The sequence below is a fragment of the Alligator sinensis genome, unplaced genomic scaffold (genome assembly GCF_000455745.1).
Source record: "Alligator sinensis unplaced genomic scaffold, ASM45574v1 scaffold387_1, whole genome shotgun sequence".
NCBI lineage: Eukaryota > Metazoa > Chordata > Crocodylia > Alligatoridae > Alligator > Alligator sinensis.
Window position 1 is genome coordinate 1,162,434 of NW_005842196.1, and position 26,640 is coordinate 1,189,073.

The 26,640-nt window shown below is 44.3% G+C and overlaps 1 protein-coding gene and 1 long non-coding RNA gene across 3 annotated transcripts; one reads left to right on the forward strand and one right to left on the reverse strand.

Annotated features, from left to right (window-relative positions):
• On the forward strand, positions 1 to 24,102 carry TNMD (tenomodulin). 2 transcript variants are annotated; one of them, XM_006026507.3, is made up of 7 exons: positions 1 to 112; positions 258 to 386; positions 13,832 to 13,972; positions 15,391 to 15,492; positions 19,472 to 19,625; positions 21,125 to 21,297; positions 22,196 to 24,102. In XM_006026507.3, exons 1-7 carry the CDS (start codon positions 65 to 67, stop codon positions 22,403 to 22,405), a joined length of 957 nt encoding a protein of 318 aa, XP_006026569.1. In that variant the 5' UTR covers positions 1 to 64; the 3' UTR covers positions 22,406 to 24,102. The 2 variants fall into 2 exon arrangements, with proteins under 2 accessions (XP_006026569.1, XP_006026568.1); XM_006026506.2 differs by lacking the exon at positions 13,832 to 13,972 and having other exon boundaries at positions 17 to 112.
• Positions 8,023 to 10,259, reverse strand: LOC102376548. Its single transcript, XR_324175.2, has 4 exons — positions 10,035 to 10,259; positions 9,771 to 9,882; positions 9,153 to 9,241; positions 8,023 to 8,439 (listed from the first exon to the last, which is right to left on the reverse strand). It is a non-coding gene; the product is annotated as an uncharacterized LOC102376548 (long non-coding RNA).
• Positions 24,103 to 26,640: the final 2,538 nt, after the last annotated feature.

Sequence of the window (26,640 nt, forward strand, 5' to 3'; positions counted from 1 at the left end):
CACCTCAGAAGTGGTCTCTCCGTCGTCTCCACACAGTGAACGAAGAAATTTTCACTTAGAGATCATGGAAAAGAATTCTCAGGAGAAACCTGAGGACTGTCACTTTCTAGATGTAAGTTAATGATTTTCTTTACCAAAACAGAATTTCCCATATATTTATTACTTAGGACATAATAGCAGTCTGACATACATATGTTTCCACCATTCCTTGGAACGGTAAGCAAACCACTTGATATTGTTATTTTGTAATTACTTAGGCAGAATCAACTAAGACGAGAAAGATCTGCAAAAGATGCAAGATCTGTGGACTGCTCTGCATACTGGTGATTTTTCTTATTCTGATATTTTTTGGTGTCAGATATTTCTGGAACTCAACACCTAAAAAAGTGAGTAAATATCCTGTGATCCAGTATTTTAGAGTACCGTTTTTGCATACTAAGATCCAGCAATCACTCTATTAATTTCCAGCCATCAGAACTGCTAATTCCACACCTAAAAATCTAGGCAAGATTGTGTTAAAGATTTTATTACACCAAAAAAATCAGTGCTCTTTTTTATAGTTTACATGGGGTTATTTAGACAATGTATTCTTTTCAGAGTTGATAATCACAGGGGATGGGATCTTTTCCATAAAGAGTTAAAGTTACTTAATGTCACCAGCAGCAAATTTTATGACAAGTAAGAAAATATTTTCCATTTTATTTCAATTATCTTGCCAGAAACTGAGGGAAAAGTCATTATGTCACCACATAAAAAGGAGAGAAAGCCAGAATACTGCAGTGATTGATTGTCATGGATTATATTTCTTACTTTAATGTGTCTGCAATATGAAGGGATGGTGAGACAAATTTTCTCCTGAAGGAGGGGTTTCTGCTAACTGCACTGCATTAGGTTTTTTCAGATTCCCAAACCTGCAGAACTCTTACGTGCGTTACATCTAGAGTAGTGCAAGGTAGATTGAAGTATAGTTTCATCAAAGGCCAAAATAACCCCTGGTGTAACTCTGGCTCTTCTGGCCCAGTATTTTTCAGTTCCGCTGGGTAATTCCACCTCTATGGAAATATCATGCTTGGGCATACGTTTGCAGTTTGATTAGGTGTTCAAATAGCAATGCCTTAAAAGCCATTTGTTGTGGAACCAAAGAACTTGGGACTGGCTGGCTGCCTTCCCTCCCAACCCAATTCTTTCTCACACCATTTTCCTATGCTGCCAATTAGGAACGCAAGACATACTACAGCATCACAATTTTCTGTGACCTACACAGTTTCAGTTCCTATCCACAGCAGTGGCCAATGCCAGATGCTTTAAATGAAGGCCTAAAACACCCATTTTTTAGCCCTTGATGCTAGCTCTACTTCACTGTGTCGTGGAAACACACACAGCATACTTTTGGGTCAGGTCAGCAGAAGCTTTTATTCAAATGAAACTACAGCTGTAGGGGGGACTCTAAAGTGACATGGAATTCCCAAGCACTTGGAAGGGGTTCCCCCCACAAAAGCAAAATTAGGAGGCTTATATACTTTTTAACAGTCGCTTACAACTCACGTGATCATATAGTGGAGTTTGCTAGGAAAAGCAGCTACAAACAAACATTAGCTCATACTGCTTTGCTGTTATCAGGATGGGAACTATGGGGGAGACAAAGCGAGAACTAACACCCTCTTCTTGCACCTGGAAATCAGAGTTGTACATACTTTTTTTTTTCTCTGCTATCTTCAAGGCCACGGTGAGCGAAGCAGTTGCAGAGGAGTTACAAAGAACAAACACTTTCCCTTATCTGTTCTACTGTACAGAGCCAGCAATTCCCCACAAAGCAGTTATGTCATCTTATAACTCGTATGATCAAAGTTTAAGGCATTTATTTTTTTCTGATTCCACAGCTGTGCAGTAACATTCTTTCCTGACCAGCATATACTCTGATGCATGAAGCTTACAAATCTTAGGGCATCTATACATGTGACAGACTCTGCTCTGATGCATGCTAATTAGCACCTTCCAGCAGCCTCCGCTTCACATGTATCCCTGCATTTCAGGGGGGACTCTAAAGTGACATGGAATTCCCAAGCACTTGGAAGGGGTTCCCCCCACAAAAGCAAAATTAGGAGGCTTATATACTTTTTAACAGTCGCTTACAACTCACGTGATCATATAGTGGAGTTTGCTAGGAAAAGCAGCTACAAACAAACATTAGCTCATACTGCTTTGCTGTTATCAGGATGGGAACTATGGGGGAGACGAGGTTACTTCACAAAGCAAGAAATAGCACTCCCTTCTTGCACCTGGAAATCAGAGTTGTACATACTTTTTTTTTTCTCTGCTATCTTCAAGGCCACGGTGAGCGAAGCAGTTGCAGAGGAGTTACAAAGAACAAACACTTTCCCTTATCTGTTCTACTGTACAGAGCCAGCAATTCCCCACAAAGCAGTTATGTCATCTTATAACTCGTATGATCAAAGTTTAAGGCATTTATTTTTTTCTGATTCCACAGCTGTGCAGTAACATTCTTTCCTGACCAGCATATACTCTGATGCATGAAGCTTACAAATCTTAGGGCATCTATACATGTGACAGACTCTGCTCTGATGCATGCTAATTAGCACCTTCCAGCAGCCTCCGCTTCACATGTATCCCTGCATTTCAAAATGGTGGCAGGGGTGCTTAAACTAAAGCTCATCGAATAAGCTTTAGTCAAGCACCCCCGCTACCATTTTGAAGTATGGGATGCTGAATACACATGATGCTGTGGGTGCTTTCATTGGAGCAACTCTTAGAGCCACTATAACTAAAGCATCCCCCGCTCCATCCTGGAGCACATGTATAGATGCCCTTATTTTTTAAAACAATACAAGTTTTACAAACAGGAAAAATATAGATAAACAGAGAGGTAGGAATTCTCCTATAAGTTAGCCTAGCAGGCTTACCTTCTCAGAGCTTGGGTTGAGTCCCAGAATCAAGGGTCTGCTGTTTGATTGGCGGAGCCCACCCACCAATCCGGAGGCAGCAGAAGGGAAGCAATGCCCCACCCTTTTTCCGAAGGGAGGGGGCAAGAAGCAACTGGACCTGGATTGGAACTGCACCAGTCAGGTCCAGAGGACTTTGGGGATGGAGCCCCTCAAAAGTATAAAAAGGGAGCGTGCTCAGTAGGCTGGGGAAGAGATACAGTGAGGGACTTAAGAAGAGTGAAGTAAGAAAAGCTGGGGAGCTCTTCCCCAGCAGGCAATAGGCCCAAGGCTCCTGAAGCCACTGCTGAAGGAGCAGCCTTGGGAGCGGTGCAAGACAACTCGGGCTGTGGACGACACCTGGGGATCGTGCACAGAGACCCGACCCTGGGAGCAGTGTGAGATTGCTCAGGCCCATCACGGTGCACAGTTTGGTGCACAGAGTCCAGGCTTTGGGAGTCGCAAGTGGCAGTTCGAGCCTGAAACCCCAGCGGGCGGCTGGGTGTCACGGTGCGCATTTCGGCACACGGAGCTAGGGCTCTAGGAGCCGTGAACGGTGGCTTGAGCCTGCAGCCCCGGAGGGCCGACAGGTTCCATGGCGCACAGGGCGGTGCACAGGCCCGGGCCTTGGGAGCTGCAGCAAGGAGGCTCAGGCCCGTAACTCTGGCAGGCAGGCAGCCGGGCAGGGAGGTACGCGAGTGGCGCATGGAGAGCTGGCCCTGGGAGCAGCTCAAGGCTGCTTGGGGCCCCCCATGGTGCATAGGTTGACACACAGAGAGTCAGCCCTCAAGTTAGCCTCGGCTCTAGGCCAGATAACTAGAGCCCTGCAGTGTGGCTCAGCATTAAGAGCCCCGGTGCCCTGAGCAGGGCCCAGGAAGGGGAAAGACCCATGGTGTGAGGCTGAGGAACTGGAGTCAGCGAGAGCTCGGCTCCCATAGGAGCTCTTTGGGTGCCCAATGTGGGGCCCAGGGCCCAGAGGGAAGAACCCTCAACTTGAAGCCAACAGCTCCAGGAGGCCTGAGACGGTGTGGGGACCCAGAGGCCAGACTGACAACCCCCAGAGGAAGAACTGTGAGTTACCAGGAACCCGGGTCCCACAGGGGAGGTGCCCCCAGGCAAGGGACCCTGGCGGGGAGTGGGCCTAGGGGGAGAAGACCCTATCCCATTTGAGGGACCAAGTGGTTGGAACTCAGATAGGGCGTCTAATATCTGCTATGGTTATATTTCTTATTTGGTATCTATTGTTATTGCTGGTGTTTATAAATAGTTGGGTGTATTAATTCTGTATAATGGCCTCTGTAAGGATGTCTTTATTAGCTAACTCACTTGTGGTATAAACTTGCTCGATTGACTGTCCTGGGATCCACCCCTCTTCTGGGCCTGAGGCACAGGTAGTTACCCGAATGCCCTCCCTAGGGCTGACTTCCTCCAGCTAATAGACCTTTATAGGTATATTTGTATTTATAGCTGTAATTATGTCTATCTTAATGAGTTATATATATAAATAAATGTTGGTAATTCAATAAATTGTATATAGTTAAGAACTTTGGGCTTGGGCTAACTCTATAGAGGAAAGAGGGATCTGCTCAAAATTCTGGCATCCCTCTCACAGTACCCTCCTCCTGCCCACCTGTCCCATCCAATTGAGAATAGGGCACACCCTTGGGTGTACCAAGATTACATTTGGATTAGGTCCCTCTTTGAAAATATAACTGCAATGCATTTAATGTAAATTACAATTTACACAACAGGAAGTCCCCTTTACCCTAGCCAGTCTATGGCCCTAATTCACCTCTCCCATCTCTTCAGCAAGTATCATAACCTCCAGGCCAGAAACTATTCAGTGCTGTCTCCTTGCTCTTTTGTGGGAAGGGTTAAGCATGAGACATTCTCTCAGATAATGATGATACCATAACTTCCATGACTGTGCTCCTTCCCAGAGAAAGCCAGGGTTGCACTCGGGTGCTTGTACACGAGTGTGAAGGCTGCTCCCATGTGCTGTTCCAATGCACTTCAATTAATCTAATCTGTTAGAGCATGGTAGTTACCATGTTCCAGCAGCCACCTGTGTCTCGTGTATTGGTGCCTCTGCACTTCAAAATGGCGGAAGGAGCGCTTGAAGTAAAGCTTGTCAAATGAGCTCTAGTTCAAGCACCCCCGCCACCATTTTGAAGCATGGAGATGCTAATACACAAGACACTGTGGTGCTTTAATTAGAGCAGCTCTCAGAACCACTCTGATTAAAGCGCCACCCCCACCCCCCAGAACACGTGTAAAAGTGCCCTCAGTCCAACACGCAGATGGCTTTGTACTTCTACTCAGTCAGACATAAGTCCTCATCTCCAACTTTCAAAACACTCACCAGTGTAAGCCTTAGGCAAAGTCAGCGCATACCCACTGCCTTGTAAACTCAGCCCCTTTAGACAGCCCAAGAAGGAATCCTAGCTGCTTTGCCAACAAGGCACTTTGTACTTGCTTTAGTCCTCTCACCCCATCATCACAGAGAAAATCCCAAAAGAGATACTGGCCAGCTCAGTAGAATGCTGTCTGACCCAAGGAAAGTCTCTGATGGGAGGTTGCTAGACTAGCTGGTAGAAGACATTGTTTTAAAAGCAGCGTGAGAAATCAGGGTAGCACTTAACATGTGACACTTGCATCACTTGTGTGGGCACCTGAAAAGCTCTTGCCAGCCTGGGGTTGCTTAGAAGCCTGGTCTTGCTTTTTCTATTATTTTACTTGACTGCATCTGTTTAAAATCAACAGCCTTTATTCTGAGCATACATCTGGTAAAGATATTTTCATTCCATTCAGATCCCACACAGACTCTTTGCCAAGCAGTAGGTTTATTTTAGAGTTCAGCTAAGAGCTCTGATATAACATTTGGTCGGACACAATGCTTCTGCTACTGGCTGAGGAAAGTTTGGCTCCTTTTTCTTTTCCCTGCCTTGAGAGGAATAACTCTTAGCATGCAGCATGACTTCAGCTCAGCAAGGCTGGTATACTGATCTCCTAGGACCACCAGCCTAACAGTGTGGAATCAAGGGAGCTCTCACCTAGTCAGCCAACTCTTGCCTCAACAAAGTATCACGAGCTGCTTCTGGGATGTGTCTGTCTCTGCAGAGGCTCGGACAGACACAGAGGGGAGCAGTTTGTCTTCCTCCCTTTTAGGGATCGCTCTCTGCTACAATAGATGGTTGCCCTAATTCCTGCTCCTGCTTAGGTACTGTTAGGGGGGATGTAATGAGGTGCATAATCACCAGATGCAAGTCTGCCACAACTCAGCCTCTTTTTAACTACTGCATCTTGCCCCTACTCTGGCCACAACTGCCTCTAGAACCCCCTTGTCTCAGCTGCTGCTGTAAAGCTGAAAGCATCTTTCCTATACTCAAGGAGACCTAAGACAAAAACATATCAGACCTTCTGTCTAGTAGCCAGGATGACCTTAAAAAAAAAAAAAAGGTACGGTGAAGGTTTTGAGGACAAGTGATGAAGCTATTGATTGTGTCTCTGGGTTGCCTCTCAGCAGTAATACATGAATCCACACTGTCTTAGATGTGACCTTTTTGGACGCTTGCCTGATGTACAGAAAGAACTGTGCTGATCCAGGAGAAGCCCAGGAGATAAAGATAGTCCTATGTGGGTGATGGTGCTAGAAGCTCCATCCCTAGACATACATGGCCAGTGGAACTCCACAGGAACAGGATTAGCTGAGATGTCTTAAGTTATCTGTAAAAAAAGAAACCCCCCTCCAGAGTACATACCTGTGTCCTAAGACCAGGTTTTCAAAGCAGAATGTACATTTAGAAGGATGGTGTCACACCACTCAGGCTGAGCAGAGTCACTCTATCCTGACAAGAAAATAAATGTTTATTTTCTTATCATCAAACAGCCACACACTTTTGTGCTGCTGCCAGGACTTTATAAAGTCTCTATTGTTCCTCTCAATATATGATGCCTCCCAACTAAAGGGAGCACAAGCTGTTAATCCTTTGAAAAAGTATATTCTGCTGACTGGCAGATTAAGACTACATTGAGGAATAAGTATTGCTAGAGCATCCAAAGGGTTATCACACTAGGGGGTCAGCACTGCTACTGAAGCACAGAGAAATGACAGAGCTAAACCGTCCTGGCTTGGGGTGTTTAAGAAACACAGAGCAAAGGGTGAAGCAAAAGAAAACACAACATTAACCAAATGCAAATAGATGAATGCCAGCAGGGATAGGAATATTACTTGCAATTATCCCCCAAAAAACAACAGAAAATAAAGATACTAAAAAGCGTTCAATAGAGGCCATTTAATATTGTGATGCAGTTATTAAATCATGTTGTTCCTGGGAGGGGAGAGAGAAAATATCCTGATCTTTTAATTATTAAAATAAAAGTGACCAGAAAAGAAAAAGTTGTCCTTGTACCCTTTATGTTTCATTAGGATAGAAAAATCAAAGCCTGAGAAATAAAGAGGGCTTCCTGCTTGTTTCCTCATGGTAGAGGGGCACCTGTACACACCACGGGGTTTAATCTTCATTAAATTAAATAGGTTTATAAAATTTAAACTTGTTTATTTTGGAGCATTGCATCAGTGTTTGCATCCACTAGGTTTTCAAACAAATTAAACTTTGGAGTGTTGCATCTGTGTTTGCACGCACTTGGTTTTGAAGTGAATTTAGCCTGGTCCCTGGCCAGCACCGCAGGAGAACGGGACAGTCCAGCACTGTCCCCCAGTCCAGGGCCTGCCACCCCATGCCCTACCATGCAGATGTGGGAGGACAGAGCCAACAAACGGCACAAGAAAAAAAAAAAGAGGAAGCAATTCGAAAGCCAAAGCAATTTGAAGGGGTGAGCTACAAAAAAGTCACAGCACCATCTGGTGGACAAAGAGGCTCACTACACATCTTTTAGTGCCATTGTGTTTACACACAACAAATCCATGGACATGATGCTTTAATTCGCAGCAAGCCAAACTAAACTACATCTGAGGAGTTTCACTTTAGTGTGCCAGAAAGACTTTTAAAGCATCCGGAAAACCCACTCATGCAAACAGTCATGCTGCTGCAGTGCAAGAAAGGTCAAAAAATGTGGCGTGTACAAAGGCCCATGCCCTTTGTTTAATTAGCATACAAAATCAAAGCCTCAGAAACAAAGGGAGTTTCCTGCTTGTTTCCTCATGGTAGAAATAGTGATTCTTGACTTCTTTCATTTTGCTGGAAGAATTTAAAATGGCCCTAAAGTGAAGTTTGTTTTGGTTTTTGATGTTGAGGGGTTTTGTTTTTTGTTTTTTTATTTTTCACAAAAACAGCTTTTTTTCCCCCAGCAGCTTTAGGTACATAAGATTGGTGTTAACAAAAGCAACAACAAAAAGACTCCATTTTAAACAGCCAACTAAACAGCCCTTTTCTCTCAGTTTCTTCAGTTTCTGTCTCTTATGAAGTTACAAAACAACTATTTCTTCAGCTGTCCATAGAGTTGTCCAAGAAAATCAAGACAGACGAAGCTTGAATTTCTAATATTAAAAAAAAAAATACATTAAGAGTAAAAAGAAAAATCCCATCCTGCTCCCTGTGTGTGACAAAAAAAGCACAGAAGTAGTAATAAACCAATTATTCCCCTTTGTGGGATGCCTTAGGAACCATACACTCCCAGTTTACACATTAACATTGAATTAACCTGAGCCTTTAGCCATTAATAACATTCCATTAATGGAACAAAGATGACAAGGTAATTAACAAAAGGTGATCATCACAATGCAAAGGGCTACACCTGCACCAGATTTTAAAATTCTAAGACAATTCTCAAAACTATCAGTACCTTTAACCCAATTAAAAAGTTCACATTTCTTCAAATAGCATGCAGCTAAGCAAAGCCTCCAAGTAGGTTACTGGCCATACTTACAGGGAAAAAAAGCATTCCTCTTAAATAGAGAGGGATTCTAAAGTAGGGCTGCAGCATTTTTTCCATGGCTGATATAAAGCCCAGCCTGTAGTTTGTCAGCCAAAACAGGCAGCATACCAACAATTTCTAGCCTTTAACCCAATTTTTCCATACAATAAAATCTATCAATGTCTTCATTTAAAAAAAACAAAACAAAAACCCTAAGCTGGCTATGGAGAAATAGTCATGATTAGCTAGGATATGCATTATATTCTTAATACAGTTACATTTTTTAAAGCAGGATACACAGTTGTCTACTTGTTATAGCATCTTCCTGGGACTCACCACATTTAGATTCTATTCCCTGCTCTGCTATTGGTTTCTGGGTGACCTCAGGTAATCCACTTCCTCACTCTGTGCCTCAGTTTTTCCATCTGTAAAATGGGAAGAATGATACTGACCTAAAGTACATTAAAATCTACTGATGAAAAGTGTTTCACAAGAACTCTGAGTTAATACTCTTATCAATGAAGCAAATGGCTGAACAAATGACTTTTTTTTCTCCTCAGTGTTTAAGAATCCTTGCATCATAGGTGGGCTGTATACCTGTAACCAGGAATGTGTTTAGAGCCAGAACTGCACAGCCTGGTGAAAGGTATTAAACCTGTCTTAAAACAGCACTGATATCTTTCGTCGTGAAGCTACCCTGTTGCTGCTAATGTCATAACCATGAGAAGGTGTGAGCACAGAGAAAGGCCGCACTCCCCAAGTGCCATACCCCCATAAACAGCCTGAACATTTGACTTGACAACCCTGGAGGCAACACAGCAGTGCAGTATAAGCTTCCACACATCATCACCCAATGCCTGGCTCTACCAAGGCTGCCAGCACCGTGCCAGGTTCAGCTGGTGGTGGTGTGTATAAGTGTCTACCAGGAAATAAATTGAGACCCTCCAAACTCACCTCACACAGGCCCTGGCCTACCACAGGCTGATGAGGACTTTTGTCACTGGGGATCAAGTCATCTGCCTGACAGGGAGGGGCTCTGCAGCCCGTTGCCAGTTCGTAGGCCAGCCTGTCTTTTTTGTTAAAAAGAAAGATTAGAAAGATCATGAAAAGTACCAACTGACAGCCCTGGAGATAGATGCTTGCTTTTATCCAGAGGGGAAGTACAGCACCAATAGCTGTAAAGCTCCTCGGATACCACTCCCGCAACTTGTCTCAGACCTGAGCCAGAGAGGCTGCCTCCCAGGATGAGAAGGGAATTGGGCTTTGCCAGCCCTTGGCCACTCTGCTGAAGTCATTAACAAATTTTCAACCAGGCACCTCTGTCAGCTCTTCATTGGTCTCTGACTGAGCCCTTTACTCAAAGCTTCTCTTTAGTGAAGCACCGTTTGATCCTGAAAAGAGAATCCCCAAGGCAGCTCTGGTAGGATCAGCGTTATGCTTCAAATAGCATCTGCCACTATTCATCCAGCAAGGGTCAGGCATCCACAGAGACGGGAGGGCTCCTCATACCATCCAAAGCTAGCTGCAGCTGCAGCTGCAGCAGGTACCTGTGAAGAGTAGTAGGAACTGTATCAGTGATGCACTGTTAACTCTCTGCTCTCTTGTGTCCTGGTACAGGAAAAGTACAAGAGATGTGGCATACTGTTCTGTTGGAAGCTATAGATCAAAGAGTTGCTTCATAAATTTAACCACAGATAATCACAGACCTCGTTAGGGCGCCTCTTTTTTCAAGATAAATGGAAGGAGTAGTTAGGCTCTCTTATAAAATGAGATACTAGAGTCAACAGAAGCCACTGCCCAAGGCACCTCACTGCACAGGGAAACCTTAGCAGCTGTGGAGGTCTGAGGGGTTTCCTTGAACCTGGTTGGAAATGCAAAGGGGCTAAGTAATTGCTTTGTACTATGGTCTGCCTGAGGAGAAAGCTGCAAATATCAAAAGAAAGAGTTTTTGGAGAATCCCTGCTGGGACGGGGGGGCATTTCTTGGAAAGGCAGGTTGGACAGTGTGAGCAAAGGAAACTGCTCTTGTTGTTTGATCCTACCATGCCCAGGGAAACAGGATCCTCTGGTTTCTGATGAATAAATAGGACAGCACCGAAGAACACTTGCTTCAGCAACAATTTCTCTGCCTAATGGAAACACCAGCAAAGCCTTATGTGGCAGTTAACTGCTCAGGTCAAACAGTGCATTCTTCAAAGGCTTCACATGCAGTGCTGCCTCCAATTTTTAGAAAATTGTGTATTCTGTTATCCAGTCGGCAACTTCAGCCACTGGATCACTGCAGTGACCATCTTGCCTATGATTCCTTTCCTTATAAAGTCTCCTTCTCTTCCTCCAGGCTGGACAGACAAATCAACAGCAGCTAGCAATGGTGCTGCAAGCTTGGGTGGAGTTTAAACCCCTCTGAGCTGAAACAAAATGAAAAGGAGAGCCCAGCCCTTGAAAGGCCAAACAAGCAAAGTGAGAGTTTCCTCAGCCAAAGCTGTGGTGCACAAGGGGACTGGCTTCAGGCAAATTTCACGCAACCTCTAAGGAGAAAGGAAGGAGGAAGCATGCTATCAGCTGCACCCTTGTTCCTAGAGATCCTGCCACTCCAGCCCTCAGCACCTCATACAGAGCCAACCAAGTATCCCTCAGGGTGCTGCACCCCGCACTTTGGAGAATGCAGCCTTCCATTACTAAGGCTAAGGGAGGGAAGCAGGGAGAGGACTGAATACATCCATGCATCTAGCCTAGCCCAGCCCTGCTCCTCCCAATACAAGCCCTGACACTTAGGTGCAGTCAACAGCCAATGTAAAACAGATTAACTCCCTCCCTGCCAACCTGCACATACCTCACTCCAAGGCCTTCCCTGCTATGTAAGTTTGCTGTTGCAATGAATGCATCTATGGGTTTGCTCCTATCAGCAGACTTGGTGGCAGCAAAACATCCATCAGCAATCAGAGCTCCTGTTTCTGCACCTGCTGCAGGGGAACCCTTCCTAGCAGACGTTATTTTATTACAATGCTGTATTGATTCTAAGCCAACCCCGAGTTTTCAGGTTCTGTTTTAGGAAAAACAGATCTTTCCCTCTGAATATAAATTAATAACTCCCTCACTGAAAAGTCCCTCAACTGCTACTGCAATCCCAAAATCCAACAGAATCAAATAACCAAGCAAAGGATCCATGGGGTTAAATGCACTGAAATGCTAAAATAAAAACTTCATAGAAAAAAGCTGATTTAGTATCTTTATTGTATGCACTGCAAGTACAAAGCTCTAGGTTGTCAAGAGCCTGATTACATGCCAACCATATGGATAACTTGAGCGCAATTTTTAGGGCTCTTTCGGAGGGAAAAAAGGAGGCATCACAGGTTCCCGAGGGCAGGGGTGCAGTGGAATTCTTGTTAAGAGCTACTGGCAGCAATCTGCACAACACAGGACCTTGAGGCAGGGGTGGCCCAAAATGTTGGGCTTCCACTACACCCCCTGCTTCAGGGATGGATTGGATTCCCCTTAGGAGCACAGGGCCTGGGCTGGCCAGTTTCCTGAGTCCTCTCTCCCCTGCCCTTGAGAGCCAGAGCACTTGCACTAAAAAGAGAAAGGAGTTATCTAACTCCCAAACTTAGCACCCCTATGTCAGGTTGGAATGGAGTATCTCAGCACAGCACAGAGAAGACTTTAGTCTGTAGTAGCTTTTGACCAGCTTGCATCACTGCAATCCACCCTTAGAAAAGGTGCAGTATGCATGGACAGAGTTCCAGAATGTATGGAGAGGCCCCTAGTGGGGACCTGAGGGATTAAACACTCATTTGAGTATTAAATATGAAAGAAACACTATTGCTCTGGCATTACTTTATTTAAATCTGCAGACATTTCACTAAATAAAATGCATGGGTAGCATTAACTGTACAGAGACAGAGACAATAACAACAATTGCTCCTTACTTCCTCACCACCCATTCACACTAATTTTTCTCTTCCTGAACCTGCTTTCACCTTCCTGACACAGCCTGTCTTCTGGGGAACAGAAGGGGAAAATGAAGCCTTAAAGCAAGCCTTGCAATCAAGGATGGGTTAGAACAAAGAGAGAAGTATGTTCTAGGGCTGCACTGAAGGGAAAAAAGGGGGTAAATACTGAGCTCCCTTGCTAAACAGGGAACCTTTCAAAGTAAAAGACACAATATTTAAAAACACAAGCAGCAGGGAACTCTCTCATGCGTTGCACAGTTGACCTACGGAACTCACTGCCACAAGATATTACTGGGGCCAAGAGCTTAACAGTATTTTAAACAAAACATTATGCATGGAGAGAGGGAATGGGAACATCCACAGTGGCATGAAACAAACTTTAACACATTAAAAAGAGAGAAACTCCTCAAACTTCAGGGCATGAGCTACCTGCCAACTAGAAGAGCCAGTGAGAAACTTCCTCTCTGAGCAGGCTACTCCATAACTATTCACCTTGGGGCTTCTTGCACCTAGGTTTGAAGCTGCTGGTACCAGACACTGTCAGCATCTGGATACTGACTAGATGGGTGCAAGTATGCTCTGCTCTTCCAATTATGGTGTAACTCTGGACGGCTTGAAATCTACCTCCTCCCACCATCTGCTATTGGGAAAGACCAATATTGAGATGTTCAAAATCCATATCTGAACAATGGGGCATGATACTAATATTATATATATAGACTGAGGGCCTGATCCTGGACTGCTGACTCCAGTAAGACTCCCAGTGAGGTCAATCTCTGTCTTAGGTTTCCTGCATCTGTCTCAATGGGATGTAAACATGGAAATTCAGGGTATTTTGTCTCTATTCAGGGCAGGATTTTTCCCCAAGTGAGCCAAGAAGCAGTTAAAGAACCAGCACACATTAGAAGACAGAGATGACCTGGCCCCTTGGCTTAATTGCTTAGTAGCATTGTAATTACTTCAGAGAATACTACACAAGCATACTGTAAAACTACAGTTTATTCAGTAAAAACTAAAAGAATTGGGGTGCACCTATCAGTCTCCATTTATTTACTCATCCTCCTAGATATATGACATGGAGCATACATTCTTTAGCAATGGTGAGAAGAAGACTATTTTGATGGAGATAGAGCCTCTAACTAGAACCGAGTCATTTAGAACTGGGAATGGCAGTGAGGAAATCTTGGAAATACATGACTTTAAAAATGTAAGTACAATTGTTTTTTGCTAAAGCATCTACAGCTGAATAACTAGAAAGCACAGGGGTGGGTCGCAACACAGGAGTGCTTTTATCTCTGTACCATTAGTTTGAATGCAGCATAGCTTAAAAAGTTACTTCCTAACACAGGGGTGGTCAAAATGCGGCCCATGGGCCAGATGTGGCCCACCAGGTCATTCTGTCCAGCCCCTGGGGCCCCTAAAAATGTAGTACATTAATATTTATCTGCCCCTGGCTGCCTGTTATGCGGCCCTCGATGGCTTGCCAAAACTCAGTAAGCGGCCCTCCACCCGAAATAATTGCCTGCCCCTATAACAGTATGACCATCAGATGGTTTATTTCAGGAACCTGTGGTTTTGGCCCAGCTTCTTATAAGCAAAAGTAATTGGTGCTCTGGTCCCAGTGACATGAGAAGAATCAAATGGGCTTCCCCTTGTACTGTAGCCCTCCTGCACTGGGTATTAAACTTCAGGGCTGGGCTAGACAGTATTGGATGGGGGACCTCCAAGGATAAGATTTGGGATCTAGAGACCTTTATCTTCATGTATTTTGAAATAACTGATGAATAACCCTGAGAGGTAGATATAACTACTCCATTAGACAGAGGGAGAAACTGGGGCAGGCACAGGCTTAAATGACCTGCCCAACATCACACAGAAAGAAGATCAAAGCTAGAAACAGAATCCAAGTCTTCCATTACTTTCATTGCCAGAGCAAACTCTCAGGGACTTTAACCACTGCTTCCTATTCCTAATCATATTGTTCCCCCCAGGTGAATTCTTTCCATGGCATAATTATTCTTCACTAACTGCCGAAGGATTCAATTTCAATGGGGCTACTTGGATGCTTAAAATGACGCACATGCTTAAGGACTTTGTTGGATTACTGTATATCCAATGTTCAGTGTCCAGTAAAATCAAATCCTAAGAGCAGTCCTGGATTGTTGCTTCCATAAGCCCTATGGTGGCTGCACTTGCTAAGACTGGGAAAACTAATTATACTTTGGACAGTGACATATAAGATCCATGGGAAATAACATATAGTAAAATCTTCATCTGCTAGTCTAGCAGAAATCGAAGGCTAGATGTCCATAGATTTATAATGGCCATATTATAGTCTGCATGCATTTACTTATGACCACTAGAGCAGGTGACAGTTATAAGGACAAGGGGATTGGAGCAGAATTTTATGAATCCCTGCCTTTAGCCATTTGTAACTAGCCCTATTGTCCAAACCCATACGTTGCAACATGCCTTAGAAAAAAAATCTTTGGTACTTCTTAGAACCATTGCTGGACAGAATCCTAACAAAAGAGTGAATAATCAATTACATTTTTATGCTGCTATTTAAGCTTTTGTATTTCCTTAACTTGACAGTCTGTGTATGTGTGGCTGTTGTTGCTTTAGGGAATAACTGGCATCTTTTTTGTGGGACTACAAAAATGCCTCATCAAAACTCAGACTAAAGTAATACCTGAAACTACAGAGGCCGAGATACAGGAACTTGAGGTATGTAAATAAAATATTATAAAAATCTGCGTAAGCTACTCCATGTGAAACTAACTTTGATAAATTTCTCTGGAAAACAGATTAGTATTCTCACTGGAATTCCATCTGTTCCATCCTTCCCTATTAATTTGCTTCTAAAACATATATGAGCACTGTGTTGGTTTTATAAAGGTATCTTGTTACAGAGGCTTGTTGGAAAAATTAACAATTCAAAGATTGGATTAGACAGAAGACAGACAAAAATCCCCCTCAGCACAATACCAAAGACCAAGAACAATAATCCTGTTGTAGTCAAAAGGCCACAAGACAGCTCAGGATTAGCAGACGCCAAGAATCAGTCGAATCAGTTTTCCAATAAGGATCTGCCTTGCTCTCTCTAAAGGACTTATGCAAAATATGTGAATTAAAAGAGCAGCCACATTTAGGAAATGTGATTCAGGAAAGCACTTAAGCACAGACAGAAATCTCACAGAAGCCAACAGAACTTCAACGTGTGCTTAAAATTAAGCATGTGCAGAAGTACTTTTCTAAATCACAGCCTAATTCCTGAGGGACTCTCCTTCTAAGGCTTCAGAAACAGATTTGTTGGTTGTTTCATGAGACTCTAATAGAATTTTTGCGTTCTCATCATTAAAAAATGACTTTATCTTTAACAAAACATTAATCAGGATAGAGAACGAAGGTGCAAAACCCAAGGAGATAAATTTAGACATAAGGTCTAGTAACTTTTTTTCTACAAATCTGCCTGGCTTTTGAAGAGGAAGAGCACACATGCAAATGCTGAGCAGACAGCCTTCTTTCCCCCACACTCCAAATTTTCTGCATCATCCTTTGGCAGCTGGTGATGCACAGTTTGCAGCAACAGAGGGAGAAGAAAGCCATTCAGAAGGTGAAACAGTGCAGCATTGACCAGATCATGGATCAGTGCCCCATGCTTACTTTCCTGTTTGTGGGGCATTTAGTATTTCTGAAAACTAAAACTGGGACTTACAGGCCACTTTAGACACAGAATAGGCTGCAGGATGAACCATAAATAGATAAATAGATTGCAAATCCCAAGGTGCAGTGAAAAGGGCCATGGAATAGGAGTTAATACATTTATAGTACAACCCGAAATCTCAGTTAGGCTTATCAGAAGAATGTCCTCCCAATACACTCAAGAAATGGCACAGACAGGGACTCTTTTGGTCAAGACATTGTATCCAGCCCAAGTGGGGGCACAATTTGAAGGAGGGGAAGGGTGGGCAGGGGACACAATTTGAAAGATGACGCCAGTAAGCTTCTGGAAAACTCCATACTCCATGATTGTGTAACAGTTCCGAGTGGACAATGCACTACATGGCTATAAGCAGCAGCTCAAAAGTACACTGCATGTAAATAAAAATCCAGTTTTTGGAGCCAAAACAGAGTCCCTTTATTATTGCACAAACTCTGTGCATGGAACTCAGCCCACTAAATACCCTTTCAATGGGGAAAAATCTCCAAGGCCTGACAATTTTTACAGTAGAATTCAGGTGAGCCAAGCAGGACACCTTGCCTACCATGCTAAATGGATACAGGATCCATTTTTTATTCTGTGTTCAGTTTTCCAGGAAGATGTAGGTTTTCACGCTTAATCTGACCTTGGAGGCGATGCCCTGCCACAGCCAGCATCCTGGTCCTCATCTCTGCTTCTTTAGGGACCAGTCTCTCTCAATACCCTGGGAGCCAGATCAGACCCTTATTCCTTAGTTAATGGTAAGTCATCACCAAGGGAGACATACGTCTGGTCTGCAGTGCCGCTGCACTTCTCTGCAGACAAAACAAGCAATGGCCATTGTAGATTACAAATGGTACCAGCATGGTCAGTATCAATGCTTGGGTTTGTAGTCCACTCCAAATCAGAGCTGTGTAAGAACTGATACAGCCCTATCCCAGAAGTAGCTGAGCACATCCAATCATTCATGCATTTAACTGCACAACCTCCCTGCATTATAGGGAAGCGCTGTTTTCCAAATAGACACTGATGAGAGTAACAGTTAATGCACATTCAATCTAATACCTCCATTGTGAGGTACTAAAAAAATGTGCAATAGGCCTGGCTTAATGCTCATTAACTAAAGCGCACACTTTTTAAGTGACATTTAACGTGCATCAGCCTATTTTAATGTGCATTAAGTAAAAAGCACAGGGGGGGTTTACATGGTGCTTTAATGCACATTAAAATAGGCTAATGTGCATTAAAGCGCACATGTAGACGTGCCCTAAGTGACTTGCTCCAGGTGCTGAAGGAAATGTGTAGTGGAGCAGGGAACTGAACCCAGTATCCCCAGGTCCCCATCCACCAGACCAGGGGTGGGCAAAATGCAACCTGTGGGCTGTATGCGGCTCACCAGGCCATTCTATCCGGCCCACAGGGCCCCTAAAAATTTAGAAAATTAATATTTATCTGCCCCTGGCTGTCTGACATGTGGCCCTCGACGGCTTGCCAAAACTCAGTAAGTGGCCTTCCACCCAAAATAATTGCCCACCCCTGCACTATACCATCTTTTCTAATATCATGCCACCCAACACAGGATCCATCACAGATGTTATGAAGGTTTAGAGAGGCTTTAAACTTTTTTATCGGGAATATATAGTTTTATTTCTCCTTCAACAAGGCCAGGTTCTTTTATGATCAACAATAATGACAACCATTAAAATCATTATAAAAAAAGTATGCTGCACATTAAAACATCATGTTTTTCAGGTCTAGTGTCCTTGGCACTTCCATATCTGCAAGTGAAGGCTAAGCATTTCCATTAGGAAAAGGAAAGTCACAGGCAGGCCTTTGTAGGGGAATATAGTCAAATATTGGACCTTGAACCTGCTTAATATTGCTTACACTGAACCTTGAGCACATGTAGCGATGTGGGGGAAGGTGAAAGGAGGAAACAATTCTCTCAAAGCTGTTTGAAACTGCTTCCAGATTTATAATGAAGGGAACACTTTCCAGAGATGGATTAGCTGGCAGCAGGCAGGAGGTACACTGGAATTCATTACATGGGCCTCAATTTGGTTGAAGGAAGTGAAACCTTTTTTTTAATTCTATAACAAAACTTTTCAGTTAAATGGAAATTTTAATGGAAAAAAAATCAGGTAATCCTCAAAAACTGTCAAATGGAATGTTTTCTTTAGAGTTCTGCCAAAAAATAGTTTTCAATTACTTAGATAATTTTTGGTGGTGACCAAAAGATTTAAAAAATATTCTACACAAATGAAACACCTTCACAAAACATATTTAATATTGAAAAATCAGTTTTCCAAGTAGCTCTATATTTGTTCCATAATTTACTTTTTGGATATCACCACCACGAACATGCAGAAGTAGCACACCAGGGTTCTCCATATACACTTCAGTTTGCTCAGTGCAGTCCAATCCAATAATCTTTTTATATCATCTTTCATAAAATCGGAATGCCAAAAAACATTACCAAGCAATGTAATATAGGGGATGTGTACGTTACACAAATCAGAGCTGCAAAGGAATCATGCAAGGAATAAATTAGTGCTTGATCACAAAATCAGAAACAGAAGGAGAGAGAAATTAACAGGTACAGATGTTTTAATCTGAAGTTTGAAATGAGTTGGAGAAGTGATGAGGTGGAGGGAGGCAACTTGTTTCAGATGGCAGGAGGAGAAGGCTTTGGAAATGAGATAGGGAAGGGGAGAAACTAGTACTGGACAAACAAAGGAAGTACAGAAAGCAACTAATTTGCTAACTCTCATTCAAATCAGGAACAACTCCATTGGGATTAGTTGGCATTACACCAGCAAAAGACCAAAGGTCAAAATTTGCCCATGAAACAAAGTGGACAAAATTCTAGAGCTTTAAAAGCACAGTGCAACCTCTGAACTGCTCTAACTGGTCGAGGCAGAAGCAAGGGAACCTGAGGAGTTGTAGAAGGAGCATGAGGGTTAAAATCCAATATGCCAAAATGAAATCGCATTCATTTTTCAGGGAAATGTCATTACAACAACCTACTTTGAGCAATCCATGGTCTGGATTCCAGGAGAAAAACCTATTGAAAACAAAGAATTCCTAAAGAACTCTAAAATTTTTGACATTTGCAAAAATGTGACCATACACTGGATCCACCCAACTTTGATAACAGGTAAAATAGTCCATTTCATCCTTCCTGCAGCATGTGTCCTAAGCTGCAAATGCCTTAACCTATCCCTCTCTCCAGGAACAGCACTGTGTAGTCAACAACCTGTTCTTGTCTTCCCTTCCTGAAGTCTTGCATGCTAAGAGCTGGCATGGAGAAAGTTTTCACAGATGAACTGCAAATCACATAAATGAATATAGACAGGTTCTTTATTACAGCCATGACAAATCAACCACTATTAGAGCTTGTCAGGCCTTTTGCCTGCAAAAAGCCAATCTGTCTTTCATTAACAGCCCTCCACCACCATACCTTCTGTGGAATGGGTTCAAACATAACAAAAAAAAGCATTCGTTTGTTGGTTCCTTGCAGGGGACAGTGCCAAACAGTTGGAATAGGTTAAGGGAAAGTAGAACATCTAGACTTTGTCACTATGTGATGTTAGACAACTCACCTAACATGTTAGTGGTTGTTTCCCTTCTGCAAAATGATAATTCATTTTTTAAAACTCTTTGAGAGCCTCAGATGAAAAAGTATTAGCATACTGGAAAATAGTATTACATTATTTAAAAAGAGAACAGGAACTTGTGCTTGGACTGATAGCTGTTAAGAGTCTGGACGTGAAGTAGAAAGAGAGATGCTCTGTTGACAAGCCCAGTTAAACTGCAGCATGAAAATATCCACTGCCATGTAATTTAAAGCAAATTCCACCCACAAGTCACCTGACTGTACCACACTGTGATGACATAAAACATTACATCATTGGAACAAGTTCCACTTGGCTGAACACCTCACAGGTAGCATATTTTACCATTTGGGTACTATGAATTGATTCAGCCTTTTACACACATCACATTGTCCCTTGAGAAGGGGCCAATATTGATGGGAATTATACCTCTACATGTCATTCAGCACCAGTTCACACACCCAAAGAACACCGGTCTACCCAGTTGCACTGACACAGATTACTCTCTCTTAGTATTTCATTTTCCATTCAAATTACTAAGTAACTTAATACTGTCTTTAGAGCCTAATAAAACACCTGCTTGCTGCATTTAACAGAAAAAATGTAGCCACTGAGTTCCTGAGTTAAGTCCTTTTTGTCTTGCTGTTTTCCATTGGCCATCATTAGGCCTCACAATTGGCGTATCTGTAGCAATGCAGGCTAATACCATTGTGGGACCATGAAGAAATGGACCCTGGGTGTAAAATCTAAGACCTGCATTTACACTTAGTTGAACCTGTGGAAGTGCCAGCTCTCAGTGGGGACCAGTTTCTTCCCCTGCTCATTATCACAGCAACACACCAGACATTTTCTCATTTTCCAGTTTGTATAATGTAGAACCATTGGGGGAGTGGGGGGACGTTGGGTGGTGTTTATTGTTGTTTTCAGGTTTCTTGGAGCACTCAGCCATATTATTTTAGAGGAACACACCATCGACAGCTTACCTTCCTAAGATCTTTCCTCAGCAGTTGCTTACAATGATTGTTTGGGCTGTTGCTTTTAGCTCCTGAATTCCATGACTTTGACAGTGGTGGGGAAGATGATGTCCAGATTCTTGTGAACAAACAAGACTGGGACAAGGAACAGAATAAGCATCGTGTGGATAAGGCAGCAAGGCCAGAGGCAAAACGCCAGGCTCGGCAGCTGACAGAAGAGGATCTTCCTGTAAACGACTATGTGAGTCCACGGGAATAATTATTGAGCAACTGTCAGTATCTAACAATGGGGCTGAATTTGTAAAGAAAGAATGTTAGACTATATAATATGGCCTGTTTGAAAACCTGTCTCATCTCCCTGCCTGACATAAGACCCTGAACTATCTAAGAGAACAGTAAGCATTTTATTGAAAGAAGAATCCCAATAAACAAGGATGAAATGAGTTTGATGTGGAGCTGTCGTACCAGTTGTTTAGCTACTGAAACGTAGTTAGCTCAGAGTAGATCATGATAGTTGGAATAATTCATCATTAACAAAATAGAGGTGTTGCTATCCTCTATCATATTTGACTCAGCAGCATAAGGAATAGGAATAAAAAGAGGTCCAACAGACTGCTACTCAGGACACCTCAGGGGCAGAAGGGGTCAGTTCTTGGGTCAGCCAAAGACTGCCTGTGTGAGTCACAAAACCTGCACTTTGAACCTCCAAGCTGTAAAATAGGGATAATGCTTCCCTGCCTCCCAGTGATTTTGTGAGGCACTCAGATATCATAGTAATGAGAGCCCCATACCAAACGACTGACAGGATATCGTAAGAAGCAATTTTGCTTGCACAAAAATTCCCAGACACTCAGTATCATCGTATTCCCTTCTTCTTCTGTCTGCTCAGTGCTGTGCTCACATTGCCCTCCTTAGAGCCACATTATAGCTGTCCTACATGAGCTGGATTTACTAGCTGCTGCCCTCTCACAGAAGTACCAAATTCTGAGGGATTGCCCAGTCTACCCATTGGGCCATTTGACTAGATGCTAAAGGAGCAACATGCCAGCAGGAACATGTCAGCAGCAGCTCCCTGAAGATGCCTAGACCCCTCTCAGGGACTCCTCCCTCACACTCTCCTGCTTTGTTTCTTCTTCCAGTCAGAGAACGGACTCGAGTTCCACCCCCTGTGGGATGAAAGGGGCTATTGCTGCGCTCAGTGTCGCCGGGGCAACCGCTACTGCCAGCGGGTGTGTGAACCTCTGCTGGGGTATTACCCCTACCCCTACTGCTACCAGGGAGGAAGGGTTATCTGCCGAATCATCATGCCATGTAACTGGTGGATAGCACGCATGTTAGGGCGTGTATAGGGATGCTCACAACTAGCAAAGCAATGGAACAACAACAGATATATGCTCTCACTGTAGAGAGGAAACCACAGCCTCTGAGTACTTGCATGCTACCTGTATCCTAGCCTTGCCATGTTACAAGTTATCTTGTATTACCAGTAGCTAAAGTGTAGGTCATTAACTGCTTGATTTCATCTGAATACTGCCCCCTGCCCTGAGCAAGAACAGCCAAAAGTCCCCTGCCATCAGCACAGTGCCCACAGACAGCACCCAGAGGGTTGACAAAAGCTATATTTCATGGGTTGGGGTTTGTGCTGAGCAGTAAGAAATGAGACAAACAATAAACACATTATTTGACTGATTGCAAAGGAAACAAAGTTGTTTGGTGGCAGTTAATGATACTGAATGGGCTTGAAAGGTGATCTAAATGTGCAGCTTTGCGCCTGGCTCAAGTGACAGGTTGCTGAGTGGGTTCAGCTAGCTATGGACAAAGGTTCCATATTGCTCCCTCTTTAGCCAGTTATCACTATTCCTATAAATGATCCCTTTACAACTTACAGGCTGACAGGCTATACCACTGACAAATCTCTAAAAGTAGAAATCACATGGAAAGGACTCTTGTAGGATTACCAGGGGCCATTAGTTCAGCCTAAAACCAGGTGCTGAAGGAAAAAGTGCTGATGGTTTGAAAGTTGGTACTCTGCCCACTATGGTCAGCACCAAATCAGTGTGTCCTCAACACAGTGCTCAGAGATGCTGAGCTACAACAGTTGCTACCTTTTGGATGAGATCCAAGAGCAGGTACTTGTCCCATTTGTGGTCATTACAATATCCCATGATACTTTTCCCAAAATGAGATGTCTTAAGCCCACAGTCCTGGCTGGTTTCCAACTTGAATAATTACATCTTGCCTGCTTAATTTACCCCCTGCCATTCTGATTGGACACTGCTCTTCACTTCCATTCCTAAGGAAAAATCTTCCCCCACGGGCAGGGCTGGGAGGACCATTGAGCTGAAGGGACACACAAATTCTGCCACTCTTAGTGAAAAGCTACAGTGCCAGATGGCTGATACAGAAACTTCTACCTCTTCCCTCTAGTGCCTCTCATCAGTGACTCTGTGAAGACTGTACCTAGAAAGAACTCAGGGTACACAGATGCTGCAGAAGACATATTGAGAGCTTAAATCACACGCAGGTGCACAGGCAGGAATCAAGTTGCACATATAAGCCCAAAATAAGGCATTAAGAGTTTTTATATATCAACAGGAGTTAAAGCCATGGAAGGGAGAGCCTGTGTAACTACAAATAGGTGTAGCCTCTCTGAGGTCAGGCAAGGGAAAATCATTTGAAATGGCTGCCTCGTTCAAAGCAGACGACATGTGGGAGATCAGGGAGGAGGTGAACGTAGACTGCAACAAGACAAACAGAAGCTGCTGTATAGGCCTCTAGTGAAGCTCTAAGGCTAGGGACAGACATTCAAAATCCTGAGCCTAAATTGACTCAATCTTTGCAGGTTAGTCTAGCCTGGCTGGGCTAAACCAGTTTGTAATCATAAAGACATCCCCCATGGACTGAAAAAATGTAGGCACATGCCTGCAGTGGCTCAGACCAGAAACCAAGGGGTGCTAAAGCAGCCCTCCCTTCCCTTTCACAGTGCTGAGATGAGGGGGGTGTGACCAGGCTCTGGCAGGACAAGAGTTCCCCACCCCCTCCTGAGCAGCCCACCAGGGAATTGATAACAGTGTTATCACCCCCTTTAGAAAACAACAGAAGGACATTACCAGCTACCTGTTGATTCTGCCTTTGTCCAGTCTGCCACAGCATGGACCGTAGCCAGCATGTGGTCTGCTAGCTAATGCTATGTGTCTGTGTAAGGCAGAGGGGATGGGGGACCCCTGCTTAGAGGGGAGGGGTGAGCAGAAGCTAGGCAGGTGCCTGCAGTCTCTGCTGGAGCTGCAGCCAGGGAGCAGAGGGGAAGGGCCAACCCTGCTGTAAAGCAGAGCACCCTGCCCATTCCAGACAGCATGCTGGGATAGCCTGGTTTAACTTAAACCATCAAGGGGTCTGGGACAGACATTGCATAAACCAATTTGAGCCAAATTAGTTATGTCCGATACTGCATTCCACCACGTTTATCTCAAACTGGTTTCAGCCATTTTCAAACTAGTTTATGTGCACTGAACATCTGTTGTTACAGATTTAAACCAGTTTCTGATCACTTACACTGGTGTATGTGTAATGTCTGTCCCTAGCCTAAGCGAGGATGACACTCCATCCAGATTCCACTAGCGTTTTAAATCAGTCCTCTCATCATGAAATGGTGCCTTCCACCTTCCACAATTAATTTACTTTCACAACCCTGGGAAGCAATGAGACATTACCCACTTCAGAGCTCTAGTCAGGGCTATACCACCGAGCTCTTAAACCAGGGGTGTCCAACTTTTTTGAATGTGGGGCCAGATCATGAACTTTTTATCACCCAGTAGACTGGCGAGCCATATTCAAAGACCTCACAGGAAGTGGTATCACATCAGGAAGTGTTCTCATGTGACCTTTGACACCAATGAAGTTGCAGTAACTGGCAATGCAATGGGTTTGGAAATGTGGTTTAAAATCCAAAATAAAAACAATTTGGTCTGGTAGCACTGTTTTATTTTAAACACCCCCCTAGCAGTGCTGGAAAGGAGTGTACCACCCAGCTGCACCCTTAATTCCCTGCCTTTGTCCACATGGAAAGCCACAATTTGCAGAGGAGTAAAAATAATTTTTTAATGCAAAACTTCTGTTGACATCGTGCTATATTTACTCCAGAGAATTGTTGCAGGGATCTGATTTTTCCAAAGTTTAGCAGAGCTTTCTATTATCATGGTTTCATGCCTCCTAGTTTTCAAATACTTGGTTGAAATGCATCACAGATCTTTAATTTCTTATTTGCAGGCGCTTTCTCGGGGTGACATCCAGCAGGAGGGGCAGGAGTGGGTACTCGCGTGGCCTGTCCAGTCCGGCCACGGCCTAGGGGCGCAGGGATCAAGGGGCACTGCCTGATCCCACCATGTCCTCCCTGCCACCTGGGCGGCCTCGAGGATGCTCCCACACCTGCGCACCTGGACTCAGCAGCCAGGGGGACATGTGGGGACCCTACAGCGGGGTGCAGGACGTGCAGGGACACCCCCCTACTCCCTCTCTCCTGGAGCAACCTAGCCCGAGCCTGACTGGCGGGGCTCCCTCCCTCCCTGGGGCCCATGACTCACCACCCCCAACGCGATGTCTGCGGGCGTGGGAGTGGCACCCCGACAGCCACAGCAGCAGTGGCAGCAGCCCAGCAGTGGCAGCAGCCCCTGCTGTGGCCCTTGCCACAGCCCCCCTCCAAGCCAGCATCTATGCCCCCTGCACCCACCTGACCGCTGCATCGCGAGCTGCTTCAGCAGTGGCTGGCGGGAACTGGCGCGGGGTGGGGAGGGGCCAACATGTAGATGAGGAAGGGAGGGACAGGGCTAGGAAGGGAAACCCTGCAATGAGGGAGAGGGGAGGAGCTGGTATGCAAATGAGGAAGGGAGGGGCAGGGCTAGGGACACCGTGAAATGAGGGGGGAGGGGAGCAGCCTCACCGCGCCGGCAACATTGTGGTAAAAATACATTATGATCTGGGCCCCATGGTTTGGTAACAGCACTTAAGTAATAACCATATGAGTCCCTCATGCTCCCTTGTGCAAGATGCACGAGGCCTAACGACTGAGACGTAACGACAAGGAAATTGTATTACTGCCAATAGATGTATGACACGCTGTAGCCCTATGTTTATGTAAGCTATAAAAGTGTAACCTCGAATAGGACTCGGGGTCGACTCTGCTTTGAGCATTAGCTCCTCTGTCGACACTGTTTGCGCAAACAATAAACTTAGGATGGACCCACCCTGTGTGTGACTCTCCTTGAGATAAAATTGGGCAAGCCTCCAGGGGCACGAAACTAGCCATTTGGGCAACACTACTGAACCCCTGCATTGGGGACCCTAGTGTCTCAGCATGGTGATATAGCTGAGACCAGATGTCCAGGCTGCAACCATAAGCCTGGGCCATTTTGGCTGTTTCACAGCTGTTGCATTTTAGCCCACTGTGTGGGGCTGAACCCCAGCCATATATTTGGCTGGCAGGTTTGGGCCAGGGTGAAGTCATAGATTCATAGATTCATAGATGTTAGGGCCGGAAGGGACCTCAATAGATCATCGAGTCCGACCCCCTGCATAGGCAGGAAAGAAG

Excerpts from the sequence above, each read along its gene's own strand:
- TNMD (XM_006026507.3), top strand. The coding sequence starts at position 65 with ATGGAAAAGAATTCTCAGGAGAAACCTGAGGACTGTCACTTTCTAGAT. Across the intron at positions 387-13,831 it reads GGAACTCAACACCTAAAAAA|ATATATGACATGGAGCATAC; the intron begins GTGAGTAAATAT and ends TCATCCTCCTAG. Across the intron at positions 15,493-19,471 it reads CCGAGATACAGGAACTTGAG|GGAAATGTCATTACAACAAC; the intron begins GTATGTAAATAA and ends TTCATTTTTCAG.